The sequence below is a fragment of the Balaenoptera acutorostrata genome, chromosome 4 (genome assembly GCF_949987535.1).
Source record: "Balaenoptera acutorostrata chromosome 4, mBalAcu1.1, whole genome shotgun sequence".
Taxonomy (NCBI): Eukaryota; Metazoa; Chordata; class Mammalia; order Artiodactyla; family Balaenopteridae; genus Balaenoptera; species Balaenoptera acutorostrata.
In genome coordinates, this window is record NC_080067.1 from 5,992,016 (window position 1) to 6,008,157 (window position 16,142).

A 16,142-nucleotide genomic window follows, 5' to 3' on the forward strand; every position below is an offset into this window, starting at 1 on the left:
GCTTCTGTTTTAGGTATTAAGTCACCCACCTTGTTAGTAGATACTCTGCTCCAATAGCATTGGATTTAGCAGTGGAGAATCATTTTTTAAATGTTGACCTTTGTTCAGGTAACTGATGAAGGGCAAGATGATGGTCTGTGGGCAATTGACGAGAACTGATCATGAGATTTGTAAAGATAATTTGTATGGGATCTCACTCTACTTTGTTTTAAAAACAAGATGGCAGGCAAGGAAGTGACACAGACAGGAGCCTTTCTTCACTTTTCTTTTTTTTTTTTTGTCCTTTTTAAAAATTATTATTATTATTTTTATTGGAGTATAATTGCTTCACAATGTTCTGTTAGTTTCTGATGCACAACGAGGTGAATCAGCTCTATGTATACATATATCCCCTCCCTCTTGGACCTCGCTTCCACCCCCACCATCCCACCAATCTAGGTCATCACGCAGCACTGAGCTGAGCTCCCTGTGCTATATAACAGGTTCCCACTAGCTATCTACTTTACACATGGTAGTGTATATAAGTCAATCCTAATCTCCCAATGTTCCCACCCTCCCCTTTCCCCCCGTGTCCACATATCTGTTCTCATCAGATATCATATCTGTTCTCATCAGAAACGCATCATATCTATGTCTGCGTTTCTATTCCTGCCCTGCAAATAGGTTCATCTGTACCATTTTTCTAGATTCCACATATATGCGTTAATATACGATATTTTTTTCTCTCTTTTTGACTTACTTCACTCTGTGTGACAGACTCTAGGTCCATCCACATCTCTACAAATTAACCAGTTTCATTCCTTTTTATGGCTGAGTAATATAACATTGTATATATGTACCACATCTTCTTTATCCATTCATCTGTTGATGGACATTTAGGTTGCTTCCATGTCCTGGCTATTGTAAATAGAGCTGCAATGAACATTGTGGTACATGACTCTTTTTGAATTATAGTTTTCTCGGGGTATATGCCCAGTAGTGGGATTGCTGGGTCATATGGTAGCTCTATTTTTAGTTTTTTAAGGAATGTAAAATGGCTGTATCAATTTACGTTCCCACCAACAGTGCAGGAGCGTTCCCTTTTCTCCACACCCTCTGCAGCATTTATTTTTTGTAGATTTTTTGATGATGGCCATTCTGACCAGTGTGAGGTGATACCTCATTGTAGTTTTGATTTGCATTTCTCTAATAATTAGTGATGTTGAGCATCTTTTCATGTGCCTCTTGGCCATCTGTATGTCTTCTTTGGAGAAATGTCTGTTTAGGTCTTCTGCCCATATTTGGATTGGGTTGTTTGTTTTTTTGATATTAAGCTCCATGAGCTATTTGTATATTTTAGGGATTAATCCTTTGTCCATTGCTTCCTTTACAAATATTTTCTCCCATTCTGAGGGTTGTCTTTTTGTCTTGTTTATGGTTTCCTTTGCTGTGCAAAAGCTTTGAAGTTTCATTAGGTCCCATTTGTTTACTTTTGTTTTTATTTTCATTACTCTAGGAGGTGGGTCAAAAAAGATCTTGCTGTGGTTTATGTCAAAGAATGTTTTTCCTATGTTTTCCTCTAAGAGTTTTATAGTGTCCAGTCTTAAATTTAGGTCTTTAATCCATACTGAGTTTATTTTTGGGTATGGTGTTAGGAAGTGTTCTAATTTCATTCTTTTACACGTAGCTGTCCAGTTTTCCCAGCACCACTTATTGAACAGGCTTTCTTTTCTCCATTGTATATTCTTGCCTCCTTTGTCATAGATCAGGTGACTATAAGTGTGTGGGTTTATCTCTGGTCTTTCTATCCTGTTCCATTGATCTATATTTCTGTTTTTCTGCCAGTACCATCCTGTCTTGATATCTGTAGCTTTGTAGTATAATCTGAAGTGATCCATTTTTCTTTCTCAAATTGCTTTGGCTATTCGGGGTCTTTTGTGTTTCCATACAAATTGTAAAAACTTTAGTTGTAATTCTGTGAAGAATGCCATTGGTAATTTGATAGGAAATGCATTGAATCTGTAGAATGCTTTGGGTAGTATAGTCATTTTCACAATATTGATTCTTCCAATCCAAGAACATGGTATATTTCTCCATCTGTTTGTGTCATCTTTGAGTTCTTTCATCAGTGTTTTATGGTTTTCTGAGTACAAGTCTTTTGCCTCCTTAGGTAGGTTTATTTCTAGGTATTTTATTCTTTTTGTTGCGTTGGCAAATGGGATTGTTTCCTTAATTTCTCTTTCTGATCTTTTGTTGTTAGTGTGTAGGAATGCAACTTTTTCAAATACATTGATTAGGTCTATTAGTTTTCTGGTGGCATTTTTAGGATTTTCTATGTATAATATCATGTCATCTGCAAACAGTGACAGATTTACTTCTTCTTTTCCAATTTGTATTCCTTTTATTCCTTTTTCTTCTCTGATTGCCGTGGTTAGGACTTCCAATACTTTGTTGAATAATAGTGGTGAGAGTGAACATCCTTGTCTTGTTCCTGATCTTAAAGGAAATGCTTTCAGTTTTTCACCATTGAGAATAATGTTTGTTGTGTGTCTGTCATATATGGCCTTTATTATATTGAGGTAGATTACCTCAATGCCCACTTTCTGGAGAGTTTTTATCATAACTGTGTGTTGAATTTTGTCAAAACTTTTTCTGCATCTATTGAGATGATCATATGGTTTTTATTCTTTAATTTGTTAATATTGGTGTATCACATTGATTGATTTGAGTATACTGAAGAATTCTTGCATTCCTGGGATAAATCCCACTTGATCATGGTACATGATCCTTTTAATGTGCTGTTGGATTCTGTTTGCTAGTATTTTGTTGAGAATTTTTGCATTTATGTTCATCAGTTATATTGGTCTATAATTTTCTCTTTTTTGTGATATCTTTGTCTGGTTTTGGCATCAGGGTGATGGTGGTCTCATAGAATGAGGTTGGGAGTGTTCCTTCCTCTGCAATTTTTTGGAAGAGTTTGAGAAGGATAGGTGTTAGCTCTTCTTTAAATGTTTGATAGAATTCGCCTGTGAAGCCATCTGGTCTTGTACTTTTGTTTGTTGGAAGATTTTAAATTACAGTTTCAATTTCATTACTTGTGATTGTTCTGTTTATATTTTCTAATTCTCCCTGGTTCAGTCTTGGAAAGTTGTACCTTTCCAAGAATTTGTCCCTTTCTTCCAGGTTGTCCATTTTATTGGCATATAGTTGCTTGTAGTAGTCTCTTATGATCCTTTGTATTTTTGTGGTGTCAGTTGTAATTTCTCCTTTTCTCCTTTTTCATTTCTAATTTTATTGATTTCAGTCCTTTCCCTTTTTTTCTTGATGCGTCTGGCTAAAGGTTTATCAATTTTGTTTATCTTTTCAGAGAACCAACTTTTAGTTTTATTGATCTTTGCTTTTGTTTTCTTCATTTCTATGTCAGTTATTTCTGCTCTGATCTTTATGATTTCTTTCCTAATACTAACTTCGGGGTTTTTTGTTGTTGTTCTCCTTCTTCTTTCTCTAGTTCCCTTAGGTGTAAGTTTAGATCGTTTATTTGAGATTTTTCTTGTTCTTGATGTGAGATTGAATTGCTATAAACTTCCCTCTTAGAACTGCTTTTGCTGCATCCCATAGGTTTTGGGTTATTGTGTTTTCTTTGTCATTTGTCTCTAGGTTTTTTAAAATTTCTTCTTTAATTTCTTCAGTGATCTCTTGGTTATTTAGCAGTGCACTGTTTAGCCTCCATGTGTTTGTGCTTTTTACAGTTTTTTTCTTATAATTGATTTCTAATCTCATAGCATTGTGGTCGGAAACGATGCTCAATACGATTTCAATTTTCTTAAATTTTCCAAGGCTTGATTTGTGATCCAAGATGTGATCTATCCTGGAGAATGTTCCATGTGCACTTGAGAAGAAAGTGTTTTCTGCCATTTTCCGGTGGAATGTCTTATAAATATCAGTTAAGTCTGTCTGGTCTATTGTGTCATTTAAAGCTTGTGTTTCCTTATTTATTTTCTGTTGGGATGGTCTGTCCATTGGTGTAAGTGGAGTGTTAAAGTCCCCCACTATTACTGTATTACTGTCAATTTCCCCTTTTTTGACTTTTAGCATTTGTCTTACGTATTGAGGTGCTCCTATGTTGGGTGCATAAATATTTACAATTGTTATATCTTCTTCTTGGATTGATCCTTTGACCATTATGTAGTGTCGTTCCTTGTCTTTTGTAATAGTCTTTATTTTAAAGTCTATTTTGTCTGACATGAGAATGGCTACTCCAACTTTCTTTTGATTTCCATTTGCATGGAATATCTTTTTCCATCCATTCACCTTCAGTCTTCATGTGTCCCTAGGTCTGAAGTGGGTCTTTTGTAGAGAGCATAAATACAGGTCTTGTTTTTATATGCAGTCAGCCAGTCTATGTGTTTTGGTTGGAGCATTTAATCCATTTACATTCAAGGCAATTATCGATGTGTGTGTTCCTATTCCCATTTTCTTAATTGTTTTGGGTTTGTTTCTGTGGGTCTTTTTCTTCTCTTGTATTTCCCACCTAGAGAAGTTCCTTTAGCATTTGTTGTAGAGCTGGTTTGGTGCTGCTGAATTCTCTTAGCTTTTGCTTGTCTGTAAAGCTTTTGATTTCTCCATTGAATCTGAATGAGATCCTGCTGGGTAGAGTAATCTTGGTTGTAGGTTTTCCCCTTTCATCACTTTAAATATATCCTGCCACTGCCTTCGGGCCTGCAGAGTTTCTGCTGAAAAATCATCTGAAACCCTTATGGGAATTCCCTTGTATATTTTTTGTTGCTTTTCCCTTGCTGCTTTTAATATTTTTTCTTTGAATTTAATTTTTGTTAGTTTGAGTAATATGTGTCTTCGAGTGTTTCTACTAAGGTTTATCCTGTATGGGACTCTGTGCTTCCTGGACTTGGGTGGCTGTTTCCTTTCCCATGTTAGGGAAGTTTTTGACTATAATTTCTTCAAATATTTTCTCAGACACTTTCTCTGTCTCTTATTCTTCTGGCGCCCCTATAATTCGAATGTTGGTGCATTTAATGCAGTCCCAGAAGTCTCTGAGACTGTCCTCAATTCTTTTCATTCTTTTTTCTTTATTCTGCTCCATGGCAGTTATTTCCACTATTTTATCTTCCAGCTCACTTATCCGTTCTTCTGCCTCAGTTATTCTGCTATTGATTCCTTCTAGAGTATTTTTAATTTCAGTTATTGTGTTGTTCATCACTGTTTGCTTGTTCTTAAATTCTTCTAGGTCCTTGTTAAACATTTCTTTTATTTTCTCCATTCTGTTTGTGAGATTTTACATCATCCTTACTATCATTACTCTGAATTCTTTTTCAGGTAGGTTGCCTATTTCCTCTTCATTTATTTGGTCTTGTAGGTTTTTACCTTGTTCCTTCATCTGTAATATATTTTTTTGTCATCTCATTTTTGTTTTGGATGGGTGGGGCTGTGTTCCTGTCTTGCTGGTTGTTTGGCCTGAGGCTTCCAGCATTGGAGTTTGCAGGTAGTTGGGTAGAGCCGGGTCTTGTTGCTGAGATGAGGACCTCTAGGAGACCTCACTCCGATTAATATTCCCTGGGATCTGAGGTTCTCTGTTAGTCCAGCGGTTTGGACTCAGAGCTCCCACCACAGGAGCTCGGGCCCAACCCCCAGCCTGGGAACCAAGATTGCGCAAGCCAGGTGGCACAGCCAAAGAAAAAAAGGAATAGAACAATAACAAAGAATAAAAGTAAAATAAAATTAGAAAAATAAAAAATATATTATAAAAAAATAAACGTATAAGTGAAACAACAACAAGGTAGAAGAGAACCACAATAGCAAAAAAAAAAAAAAAAAAAAAAGGCCGGAAAAGGCCTTGGCTGTGGGAAGTGGAGTTTAGGCAGGGGCAGGGCCTAGGCAGGGTGGGGGCTAGGCAGGGGCGGGGCTTAGGTGGGGCGGGGCTTAGGTGGGGGGCAGACCTAGGCTCAGGACCCCAAGCAGCCAGAAAAGGCCCTGGGGGTGTGGGGGGCAGGGCTTAGGCTCAGCACCGCACAGCTGGAGGGGGCCTCGGTGTGTGGAGGTTTAGTCCAGGACCCGAGTGGGCAGAGGAAATGCTGGCCATGTTCCCTTCTGATCCTCTGATACCCGGAACATCTCTCCATGTCCCCCTGATCCCCTCGTAGTGAGTGGGCCCCTCCCCTCCCCCAGCTGCCCCTCAGGTGTGTTGGTCCCATCCCGCCTCTACTTCTCCTCCCCTCTCACTCCGCTCCACAACCTACCCACTCATCGGGGGTTCCCCCTGTCCCCTCAGGTGTGTTGGTCCCATCCCGCCTCTACTTCTCCTCCCCTCTCACTCCGCTCCACAACCTACCCACTCATCGGGGGTTCCCCCTGTCCCCTCAGGTGTGTTGGTCCCATCCCGCCTCTACTTCTCCTCCCCTCTCACTCCGCTCCACAACCTACCCACTCATCGGGGGTTCCCCCTGTCCCCTCAGGTGTGTTGGTCCCATCCCGCCTCTACTTCTCCTCCCCTCTCACTCCGCTCCACAACCTACCCACTCATCGGGGGTTCCCCCTGTCCCCTCAGGTGTCTGAGGCCCTGCACCAGCACCTGGTAGGTGCCCTAGTTGTCGGGAGATGCAAACTTCGCATCCTCCTACTCTGCCATCTTCTCTTTTCTGTCTCCTAGAATTCTTTTCCATGAGAAAGGAATAATTCTAGTGCATTTTGTTTTCCTCATGCTTCTTGGATTCTCACCAGCAGGTTTTTACAGTCCGTTGCTTGCCTCTCAGATTAGAAGAATGCTGGCATATTTTAACAGTTTCCTAGGATTCAAACAGCCTTTAATTAACAGCCAATTGATGTTTTGGAACGTTACCAAAGTATGAGAGACATAACAGGGAGATGGGCTCCTTTCAGCTTCTGAATGCAGTGGAATCCTAGAACGGGGGCAGAGGTGGGAGTCCCTTGCAAACAGCCTGTGCCCACTGGTATGCAAAGGAGCTGTGTGTGTTGCCATAATATTCCATTCCCTGCTCATTGGTGACCTTCTAAATTCCACCTATTCATGACTGGGAAGGAAGGGGGCAGCTAGTCTTGAATGTTTAAAGCCACAGGGGTGCTAAATAGCTCAGGGATCACATGATATGTAGCTGGATTTGCTGCTTTTAACCCTCCAGTTGCCAGGGAAGTAAGGTACAGCTGCCTGCATTTGCGGTTAAGTTTCTTTTCTGTGCCAGGTTCATGTCGTCTTGCTGCCAGAGTTTTGGATGCGGTGGAAAAGAGCAGTTCTGCAAAAGACTCCCTCAGACTGCATGCATATTTTGAGCAGGAGTTCGTTTTCAAAGAGGGCTGGGGGAGCATTGGAGGGGTTCTCCCTTTGAATCAAGGGATGTTGCTTATAGATTTGTAGCTGACTCAATCCAGGGTTGTAGGCAGGAAAAGAAGGATGGATTGGGGAGTATGAAATGTTTGAAATGTTAACAATTCCTTACGTAACCGGATAGTTATAATCCAAGAGGGAAAAAGGAGCAGCTCAACTGGTTTCCTCTGCTTAATGGCACATTTGCTCGTTGGCCGGTTCCCAGCTGAGGTCAACACACTCCATGTCTTGTTTTTTCCAGTGACCCATAAAGCTGGCCTTTTGGTCTCAAAAGAGACCTTGGTGTTTGTGTGTTGTGTGTTTTATATGCACCGTGTCCCTGATCGCTCCCTTTGTTCTCCTCTGTGCAGGTGGTACATGCCAGAGCCCCGCTCTCCCAGCCCTGGTCCGTCCACCAGCCCCTCCTTTGCAACCATCGCTGGATATTAAACCGTTTCTTCCCTTTCCTCTTGACACTGCGGCCGCAGTCAACCTCTTCCCCAATTTTAATGCGGTAAGTCCCACATCATCTGCATATGCCAGGCTGGTAGGTACTGGAAAACCTTAAGGGCCAGGAGTGAGCTGCTCACTACCTCTCATTTACTCTATGCTTTGTTCCATAGCTTGTCTGAAAGCACGACAAGGTTAGTTGTCTGCCTGGTTGTGTAAGGTCCCCAGGGCCAGGCTCCTTCAAAGGGAAAATGAAAAGAGATGTAATCTGATTAGGTTGATCATGAATTCATGTCTCCCTTTTAGTGTCTTTTTGGACAACACTAACCATTTTATTAGTTTCTTTTCCATGCCACGTTCAATTTAATTGAAATTTAATGAATGTGTTAGAGAGCATTCAAATTCAAGTAGATGCCTAAAAACTTAAACATGTGTTTTTCTCTCTGGGCCTTCTACTTTAATTTTCAAATCTGTTATTTCTTTTCTGATTTAATAAAGAGGACCCTGATAATCACACTAGAGATACATTCCATGTATACAGCACATTTTCCCTCTTAACTTAAAACAATGTAGGGTTCTGGTACCAAGAATTTTCATTTTTTTTTCTTCCTGCTCAGGCACAGTTCCTCAACTTAAGTCTTTCTTAAATGATCTTGTTTTGGGGGCTTTGTCAACAGCCTTCTCAACTAAATTTCAATACTTACTTACCCCTGTTTTCACTCTTAAGCATGTCTTTATAAGTGGACAGATTCCTCATATTTATCATCTTTTTTTCTACAAGCAGTGAGAATATTCCTAGGATGGAAATAGAAATAAGCGTTGAAAAGGTTAGAAGCCAGCAAGTGACATTTTTTTCTAATATCATCTGATTCAGCTTTCCACGGTTGTTATAATGCAGGTCTGAGTTTATCAATGACAGGACATGTCAACACAACCAAGGGGAAGGGGATTAGGACGCAAGGTCTCTGAATGCCCAGTGAGCTAAATAAAACAGATTTCTTACTGCAATATCTTACCCCCATGACAGATTTTAAAAAAATCTGTCCACAATTAGATCCTTCTCCTTCAGGAGACAGAAGTGGGTCTTATTTATTTTAATCATGCTTTGTCATGGGGACTTTGGACCTGCCAAGGAGATGGTACGGTTACATGCTAGCCTTTACTAAAGGACAAGGGAAAATCACAGTGATTTCTTTGCTTTTGGGAGCATGAAGGATTTTCCACAGGAATATTATTTTGAAATTGATGGAACCTAAATAGAGCAGCATAAAGATCATATTTCCAAAGTAAAGGTTTCTAATTCTAGGTATTTCAATAAGAGTAGAGGAAAAAATGGCTCAGAACCAAATTTCCCGATTCTTGAATGAACACAGTAAAGTCCCTGGGTTTCCTCTCTCTGAGCTCTTTGCCTGCTTCACTGTTAAGTGGCTTCTTGGCACCATTTTGCTTCCCGCCTCCCGGAGATGATCCATCAGGGTGCTTTACCTGGCCTCTGAGACTACTTGACCTTCTGTCACTCATGTCTCATATCAGCTTTAGAGAAGCTGAGGTACAATTCCTGGAAGGTTGTCAAAGGCTGGGTTTTAAACTTTTGATTTGCCCTTTGGGAAACATCAAAAGCAAAATGATTAATTTGGTTGACAATAAGTATTATTTGTCATAAAACAAAGATGAGTGATATATTGAGCCGTAGGACGCTGAGCAAATGTCTTTATCCTCTTTGGTACTGTTTCCTCATCTTTAAAATAAAGGGAGTGGACCTGATAATCTCTTCCTTTGGGGTTATCCCGTTCAAAATAGTTGAGCTTTTGTGGGCAAAGACAGCATGGCATGGTGGTCAAGTTGGACTCTGAGGTAGACTGACTGGGTTCAAGTCAGAGCTGCTACTCACCATCATGATGACCTTGGGTGAGTCACATAATCCTTATGTATCTCGATATCTTTGTTTGTAAAATGGGACTAATAACCTACTTTGTAGGCTTGTGGTCATGATTATGTGGGTTAATTCATCTAGAACAGGGCTCAGCATTAACAATCACTGTTTTAATGACAGGTATTCTATTCATAAATAGGCTGTCAATCCTTCTTATTTTGAATGTGGAAGTTCATTGACTAACTGATTGCCAAAGTTTTACTTGATTCTTTTTCTTCTATGATCAATTTGGACTTGTGTTGTTATTCGTTCCATTTAAACCAAGAGACCCTCTGTTCCTCCACCTGTTGGTTATTTCCTTCTAGTGCTGGTCAAGCTGCAGCCAGTCATGGATTAAGCCATTCCAACTGAGTGGAATGGTTGCAAAGCCCCAAATCTGGTAGTTTGGGACTGAGAATTAGGATACAGAGCATCTCTTTAAGTAACAGCCTGAGTTCTTGATTTTGTAGCAGATGTGATTCTCAATCTACAAATTCAGGGTGTATTAAATGTAACATTTTATTGCTGTAAGTTGATTTTATTTCTGGCTCAAAAGCCCATTCCATGAGTCTGTAGGCAAGTGAAATTTAATTGTTTCAGGATGTGCTGAGGCTCTAGAATCTAACAGATTTTCCACCCAGCTTTTGGTGGGAGACTTCCTGTGTTCATCAAGTTATGTGTCCACATAGGCAATCATGGTATGATGAGCCCCTAGTGAGCATGGCCTTTTAGGCCCAAACTCTTGACTTTGGACACACAAACTGGTGAGGCTTTAGTGGTACCTCCTGCCTAGAAGTGCCACACTGCTATTACCTCTTTCCCACCCCACAATCTTCTTTCATCTGACCTTTTGAAACAAAGTCCATGGTGATCAGAAACTGTTTTCCTGTTATATTTCTTCTCTGAGGATATGAGTATAGAATGGTCTATTTGGGATGAAGTGTGGCAGAATGGTAAAGGAAAGAAATTTCAGTATATACATGTACCAAAATACATACGTGAATATCTGAGATTATTGTCCTTAAATAAGAGTATAAACCATTGGGTTCAGACGTGAGTCAGGAAGAATCATGAAACATCTGTTTAAAAAAAACACACATAGTTAGGAGAGAAAGAAAAACAGATGTAGGATATGACCTGGGCTATGGATATATAAAAGGACATTCAATAAAATCATTAGGATCCCTTAATATACTTAAAGCCAACTTTTAAGGAATAGCAACAGAAGTCATTCCCTTGACCTTGAGATGTTGTATCTCTGGTTATTCCAGTAGCTTTCAGACAAGAGAAATTTTCCTTTAATTCCTCATATACCCCTACTCTATCCTTCATTCTCTTCACTGGAGTTTCAGTGCTCAGGACCATTCTTATCTCAGTGATCCCATTCTGCGTGTGCATTTCTTGAAAGGAACCAATCCTGGAAATAGGTAAATGGTATTTAGTAATGAAATATTTCTTCTCTAAGTAGTATAAGCTTGGTCCATTCAGTCAACTGCTAGTTAACAAGCATCTTCTATGTGCTAGGAATAGTGATAACAAAATTTATGTTATGACCTCTGCCATGAAATAATTTAGTTTATAAAGGAGAAGCTGACAAATAAAGAAATATTTGTAAATATGGGTGCCTTTATAGAGAATGATGTCTAGGATAGAATGGCTGCTCAAGGACAGGAGTGAAAGGCTATCCTTATGTTTGTCTTAGTGAGGGATTGATGAGAAAAATAGAAACTGTTCTAGGCATGCTAACAGGAAGGGAATTAATAGAAGGATTTAGATGCTTAAAAAACATTTGGACGTGTTGGGCAAACAAAGGTCAGGGAAGGCTGTTGCTGGCTCTTGGTTTTTCTACTTGCTTTCTTGGAGTCGGTAAGTTGCAGAAATACAGGATGCCCAGTAATCCCAGTTACTTTCATCCAAATCCCATGATTTTGGATTTTTTTTTAAAAAAGAGAACAATAGATTAAAATCCATTGAATAAAATGTGAATCCATGATTCCACACAGATATAATTAAACAGAGAGAAGGTAAAGCTTTTACTTCCAGTAGAATGCCCGTGAATAAATATAGGAGGGAAAATGAAAATAAAAAATTGGCATTTGGCAAACATTAAAGTTATTCAGCCAAGGGACATCAATGGGTGATAAGCATAGTAGATGAAAGTGGGATAGGGAACAGGATATTTACACAGTCTCCAGATATTTCCACACAAATACTTATTAATTACAAAGAAAAAAAGGAACTTTACAGTGGAGAAACCTAGTAGGCACCATCTTACTCAAATGATCAGTGTTATCATCTGTAATTTGGCAAATAAAGATCATGTGCCACCCAGTAGGACATGATAAGACAACTTCACTAATGTGATATCCGCAAGATGTGTATCTCGAGTATTTAGTGGGCTCTTACGCTGAAAATTGCTGAACGAGATCTGTGGGAACGTACACCTCAGGCTTCCTGTCCTTAGGATGTAAGGGGGAGCACACAAGAGCGGAAGCAGTGCTGAGTTGCCAACAGAAGACTTGACATGATGGCAGAATGGAAAGGACTATTTAGCATCAGAAAAGCTAAAAGTTTCTGCAATCATGGGCAAGAAGCTAAGTCCGTTGGAGCCCCAGTGTCCTGTTCTGTAAAAGGGTAGTGGCTAACTATCTCTTAGGTTTGTTATCAGAGAGGTAGCTGAGTTTTAAAATGCTGGAGATGGAAGCAGAGAATGGGCTTGGGTAAGACCTTGGGATATTATTTAGATTGGAGCTAACCTGTAAAAAATGGCTATACTCCCTGACAGTTTTCTCCAAAGGTCTCTGAACTGCCTTTTTGTTTTTCATGTCTCTAACATATTTTCTTCATATTCTGCTCAGTAGTCATGACAATAATGAACATTGAGAATGTCATTGAGAAATACAAGTTTTGGAAGATATGTTGATGGGAGCTGACAGTGAACCTGACTCCGTGCTCCCCTCCCATGACTATATTTCTTGTTGGCATAAAGATTAAATGAGTAAGCTCGACCTAGTGCACCTGCATAAGCCAGATACTCAGCAAGTATTGAGTCTTGTCTCTTCCAGAAGATTCACAAGGAAGTGTAAGGAGGTCATGCAGAGTGCAAAGAGGCAGAAAGGTGTGCAAATACAGGAGATGACTATTTTGCTTTTCAGTTTGCCCTGGCTAATATTCTTTAACAGTAAAAAAAAAAAAAAAAAAAAAAGTAAATTAGCCCAGAAATTTTGACTCTGTGCTGTTCCTCTGTGTAATATGACTTCATTGCCAGAGAGGGAGCAAATGGGGAGGAAGAAAGGGGGAAAAGAAAGAGGCTGAGAGAGATCAAATCCTAGCATCTGACTCTGGTTCTTATTTTTCAAAAACACTGACCCTACAAGCAACCAGCCATAAAAACTTGAATGTGGCATTAGTTTGGGTTCAGAAGTTTTATCAGTTGGTGGGGGGGCAGGAAAGTGAACTTGATGTGTCTTATAGGAGTGCTTCTCATAATTAGGATGCATGTGAAGAATCAAGGGAATCGTGTTAAAATGCAAATTCTGATTTAGCAGTTCAGGGATAAGGCCTGAGATTTTGAACATATGTGGGTAGAGGGAGGGAAAGCCAGAAGAATGACTACATACACTGGACACTTCTCAAACACTTCTGCAGAGTATCTCTTCATTCACTCAACAAATATTTATTGAGGGCCCACTATGTGCTGGGCCCTTAGGATTCAACAGCAAAACTAACAGGCCAAGTGTCTGCCACTGTGGAACTTGCTTTTTGGTGTATGTGTGGTGGGGCGTTGGGGACATTTGAAGTTATTGGTAGCTGCAGCTCTACCCCAAGCATGATCCTTTTATGGTGTGGTTTAGCTCCCAGAAATACTAGGAGCCTTCATTATAGGGTGACATTGTTCAGGACTTTGGTCACAGGTGTCATTTATTGAATGCTTAGTATGGACCATGTACCTGAAATCATCACTTGCATCCCAACTGGTTAAAAGCAAAATTTTGCTGTGAAATTGTTAAGCTTTTATGTGTGTCACAATCTCCAAATTGTTGGCGAGAAAAATACAGGAATGAGTTTTTCATTCGTTTATTCGTTCAATGCTTTCTTCATTCTACATACTTTTGAGACCACTGGAACAATTCTTTAGATTGAAAAATGTGCCTCCTAAAAATAGCTCCATCAAAAGTGTCTGTTGTAAGGAGAGTACTAATAAATATAACGGAGAGGATGAGGAGGGAGAAGAGGTAATTCATCTCTTACTCACTGATTCACTCTCTGGGCATTTGTTAGGCACCAGCTATCTGCCTGACACTCTAGTAGACCTGGAAATACAAGAACAAGGTTGAAAAGAAGAAGAAGGAAGAGGAGCAGGGAAGGAGGAAGAGGAAGAACAAGAGGAGTGGGAGGAATCGTCTTTGTAACTATGGCATCAACCCAGTTGATTCAGCACTCTTTAAAATACTTTTCTATCAGCAGGTGGTAAAGCATCTAGATATAAAAACACCACATTAGACAATAAGGTCTATGCAAGCATGCGGTGAAATAGTTAAAACGTTCTATAAAGAACTCAGTAATTAAATCCATAAATAAAGTCCTTTGAAAATAAGTGCTACCTGAGGCCAAGGGAAGGAGTGGTGACTTGGAGATGGCCAAGGAAAGCTATATGGTAAAAGTTAAGGTTTAATTTGGGATCTGTAATCGGTTCCATATTTATCTCTTTCATTAAGTTATAGAGCCTGGGATATCACAAAGACTCAATACACATGTCTTTTTTTAAAAAAAAATTGAAATGTAGTTGGTTTAAAATGGTCTGTTATTTTCTGGTGTACAGCAAAATGACTCAGAGATAGATATATATGTATATATTCTTTTTCATATTCTTTTCCATTATGGCTTATTACAGGATATTGAATATAGTTCCCTGTGCTATACAGTAGGATCTTGTTGTTTATCTATTTTATATATAGTAGTGTGTATCTGCTAATCCCAAACTCCTAATTTATCCCTCCTCCACCCCCTTTCCCCCTGGGTAACCATAAGTTTGTTTTCTAGGTCTGTCAACACACATTTCTTGAATGAATGAGTGGAGGGTAGATGGATGCATGATAGAAAGATAGAAAGACAGATGATAGATGGATGATAGATAGATAGGAAAAATGCATGACAGATAATGAATAGAGGAGAAATAGTCATTACAGTTGTATCATATGAAACATAATTGTAGGAAATGTCTCCAAATTTGTAAAAGTCAAGCCTACTTATAAGGACCCTCAAACACAAAATGAATTAAATACAGGATATCTAGGCTTGAAAATAAAAGGCTAAACAATTGCACACCACACAGATATTTTTCTGTTTTAATGCTTGTGTACTCTTTGACCAGGTAACATATTTTTCTATCATTCAAAATGTGACCAAGTAACATATTTTCCTTTATTTCTGTGATGAGAACAAAAAACTTTCCCTTATTGCTCTTCCTTTGCCACTCAGTTCTCTTTTCAGTGACAATCCGTGTGGTCATTGGCATTTGTTATCTATCCTTCCAGTGATATTTTGAGGTATGAGCATGTCCCTCTCACTGAAGATTGAGGCATAATACACATTATGTATTTATTTTCCTTTTTCAGTCCGTCTATCATAATAAGCCGAAGCTTTGCTTTTGCAAGAATTTATATTGGACCTGTTTACTTTCTTACTAACTGTGATCCTGGGCAACTAAGGGAACCTGAATAAGGGACTATCTAAGCTCCTGTCTTATTGTGGAATCCAGCAGCTCTTTGGGAAATTCCCTGCTCCACACTTATAGACATTTTAAAAATGAAACAAACATTTTAGAATTAATTTGTGTCTGCTGCAAACCACTTATTTTACAGATAAGCCTAGAATGATGGAGAGATTTCCAGTTTCATGGTGCATAAGTGGTAGAGCTAAGAGAAAACTGAGACCCCTGACTTCTGTTTCTCATGAGGATGCTAAACATTGAATCATAGCATTAAGAGTTGAACTGTGTACCCCCAAATTTCCTAACCCACGGTGCTTTGGAAATGTGACCTTATTTGGAAATACGGTCGTCGAAGATGTAATTCGTTAAGATGAGGTCATTAGCGTGACCCTAATCCATTATGACTATTATCCTTATACAAAGGGGAAATCTGGACACAGAGACAGTTGTAGAGGGAAGATGATAAGAGAGACATGGGGAGAACACCTTCTACAAGCCAATAAGAGAGGCCTAGAACAGATTCTGCCCTCACAGCCCTCAGAAGGAAGGACCCAACCCTGCTGACACTTTGATTTTGGACTTCTAGCCTCCCGAACTGTGAGACAATACATTTCTGTTGTGGAAGACACCCAGTATGTGATACTTTGTTAGGGCCACCCAAGCAAGAAAGGATTCTTAGAGCCATCTGGCCTACGTACCTACACTTGCACTCTACAGTGTTTCCGACAACTTGTAATCCAGCTTTTTACTTA

General features: G+C 39.5%; 1 protein-coding gene across 6 annotated transcripts in view; it reads left to right on the top strand.

Moving 5' to 3' along the window:
- Positions 1-16,142, top strand: part of ZNF385D (zinc finger protein 385D) — a 949,103-nt gene that overhangs the window by 711,135 nt on the left and 221,826 nt on the right. For all 6 annotated transcript variants that reach the window (XM_057546009.1, XM_057546008.1, XM_057546007.1 and 3 more), the window contains one exon: positions 7,687-7,829. In XM_057546009.1, coding sequence (XP_057401992.1) covers positions 7,687-7,829 — 143 coding nt within the window. The remainder of the gene's footprint in view (positions 1-7,686; positions 7,830-16,142) is intronic.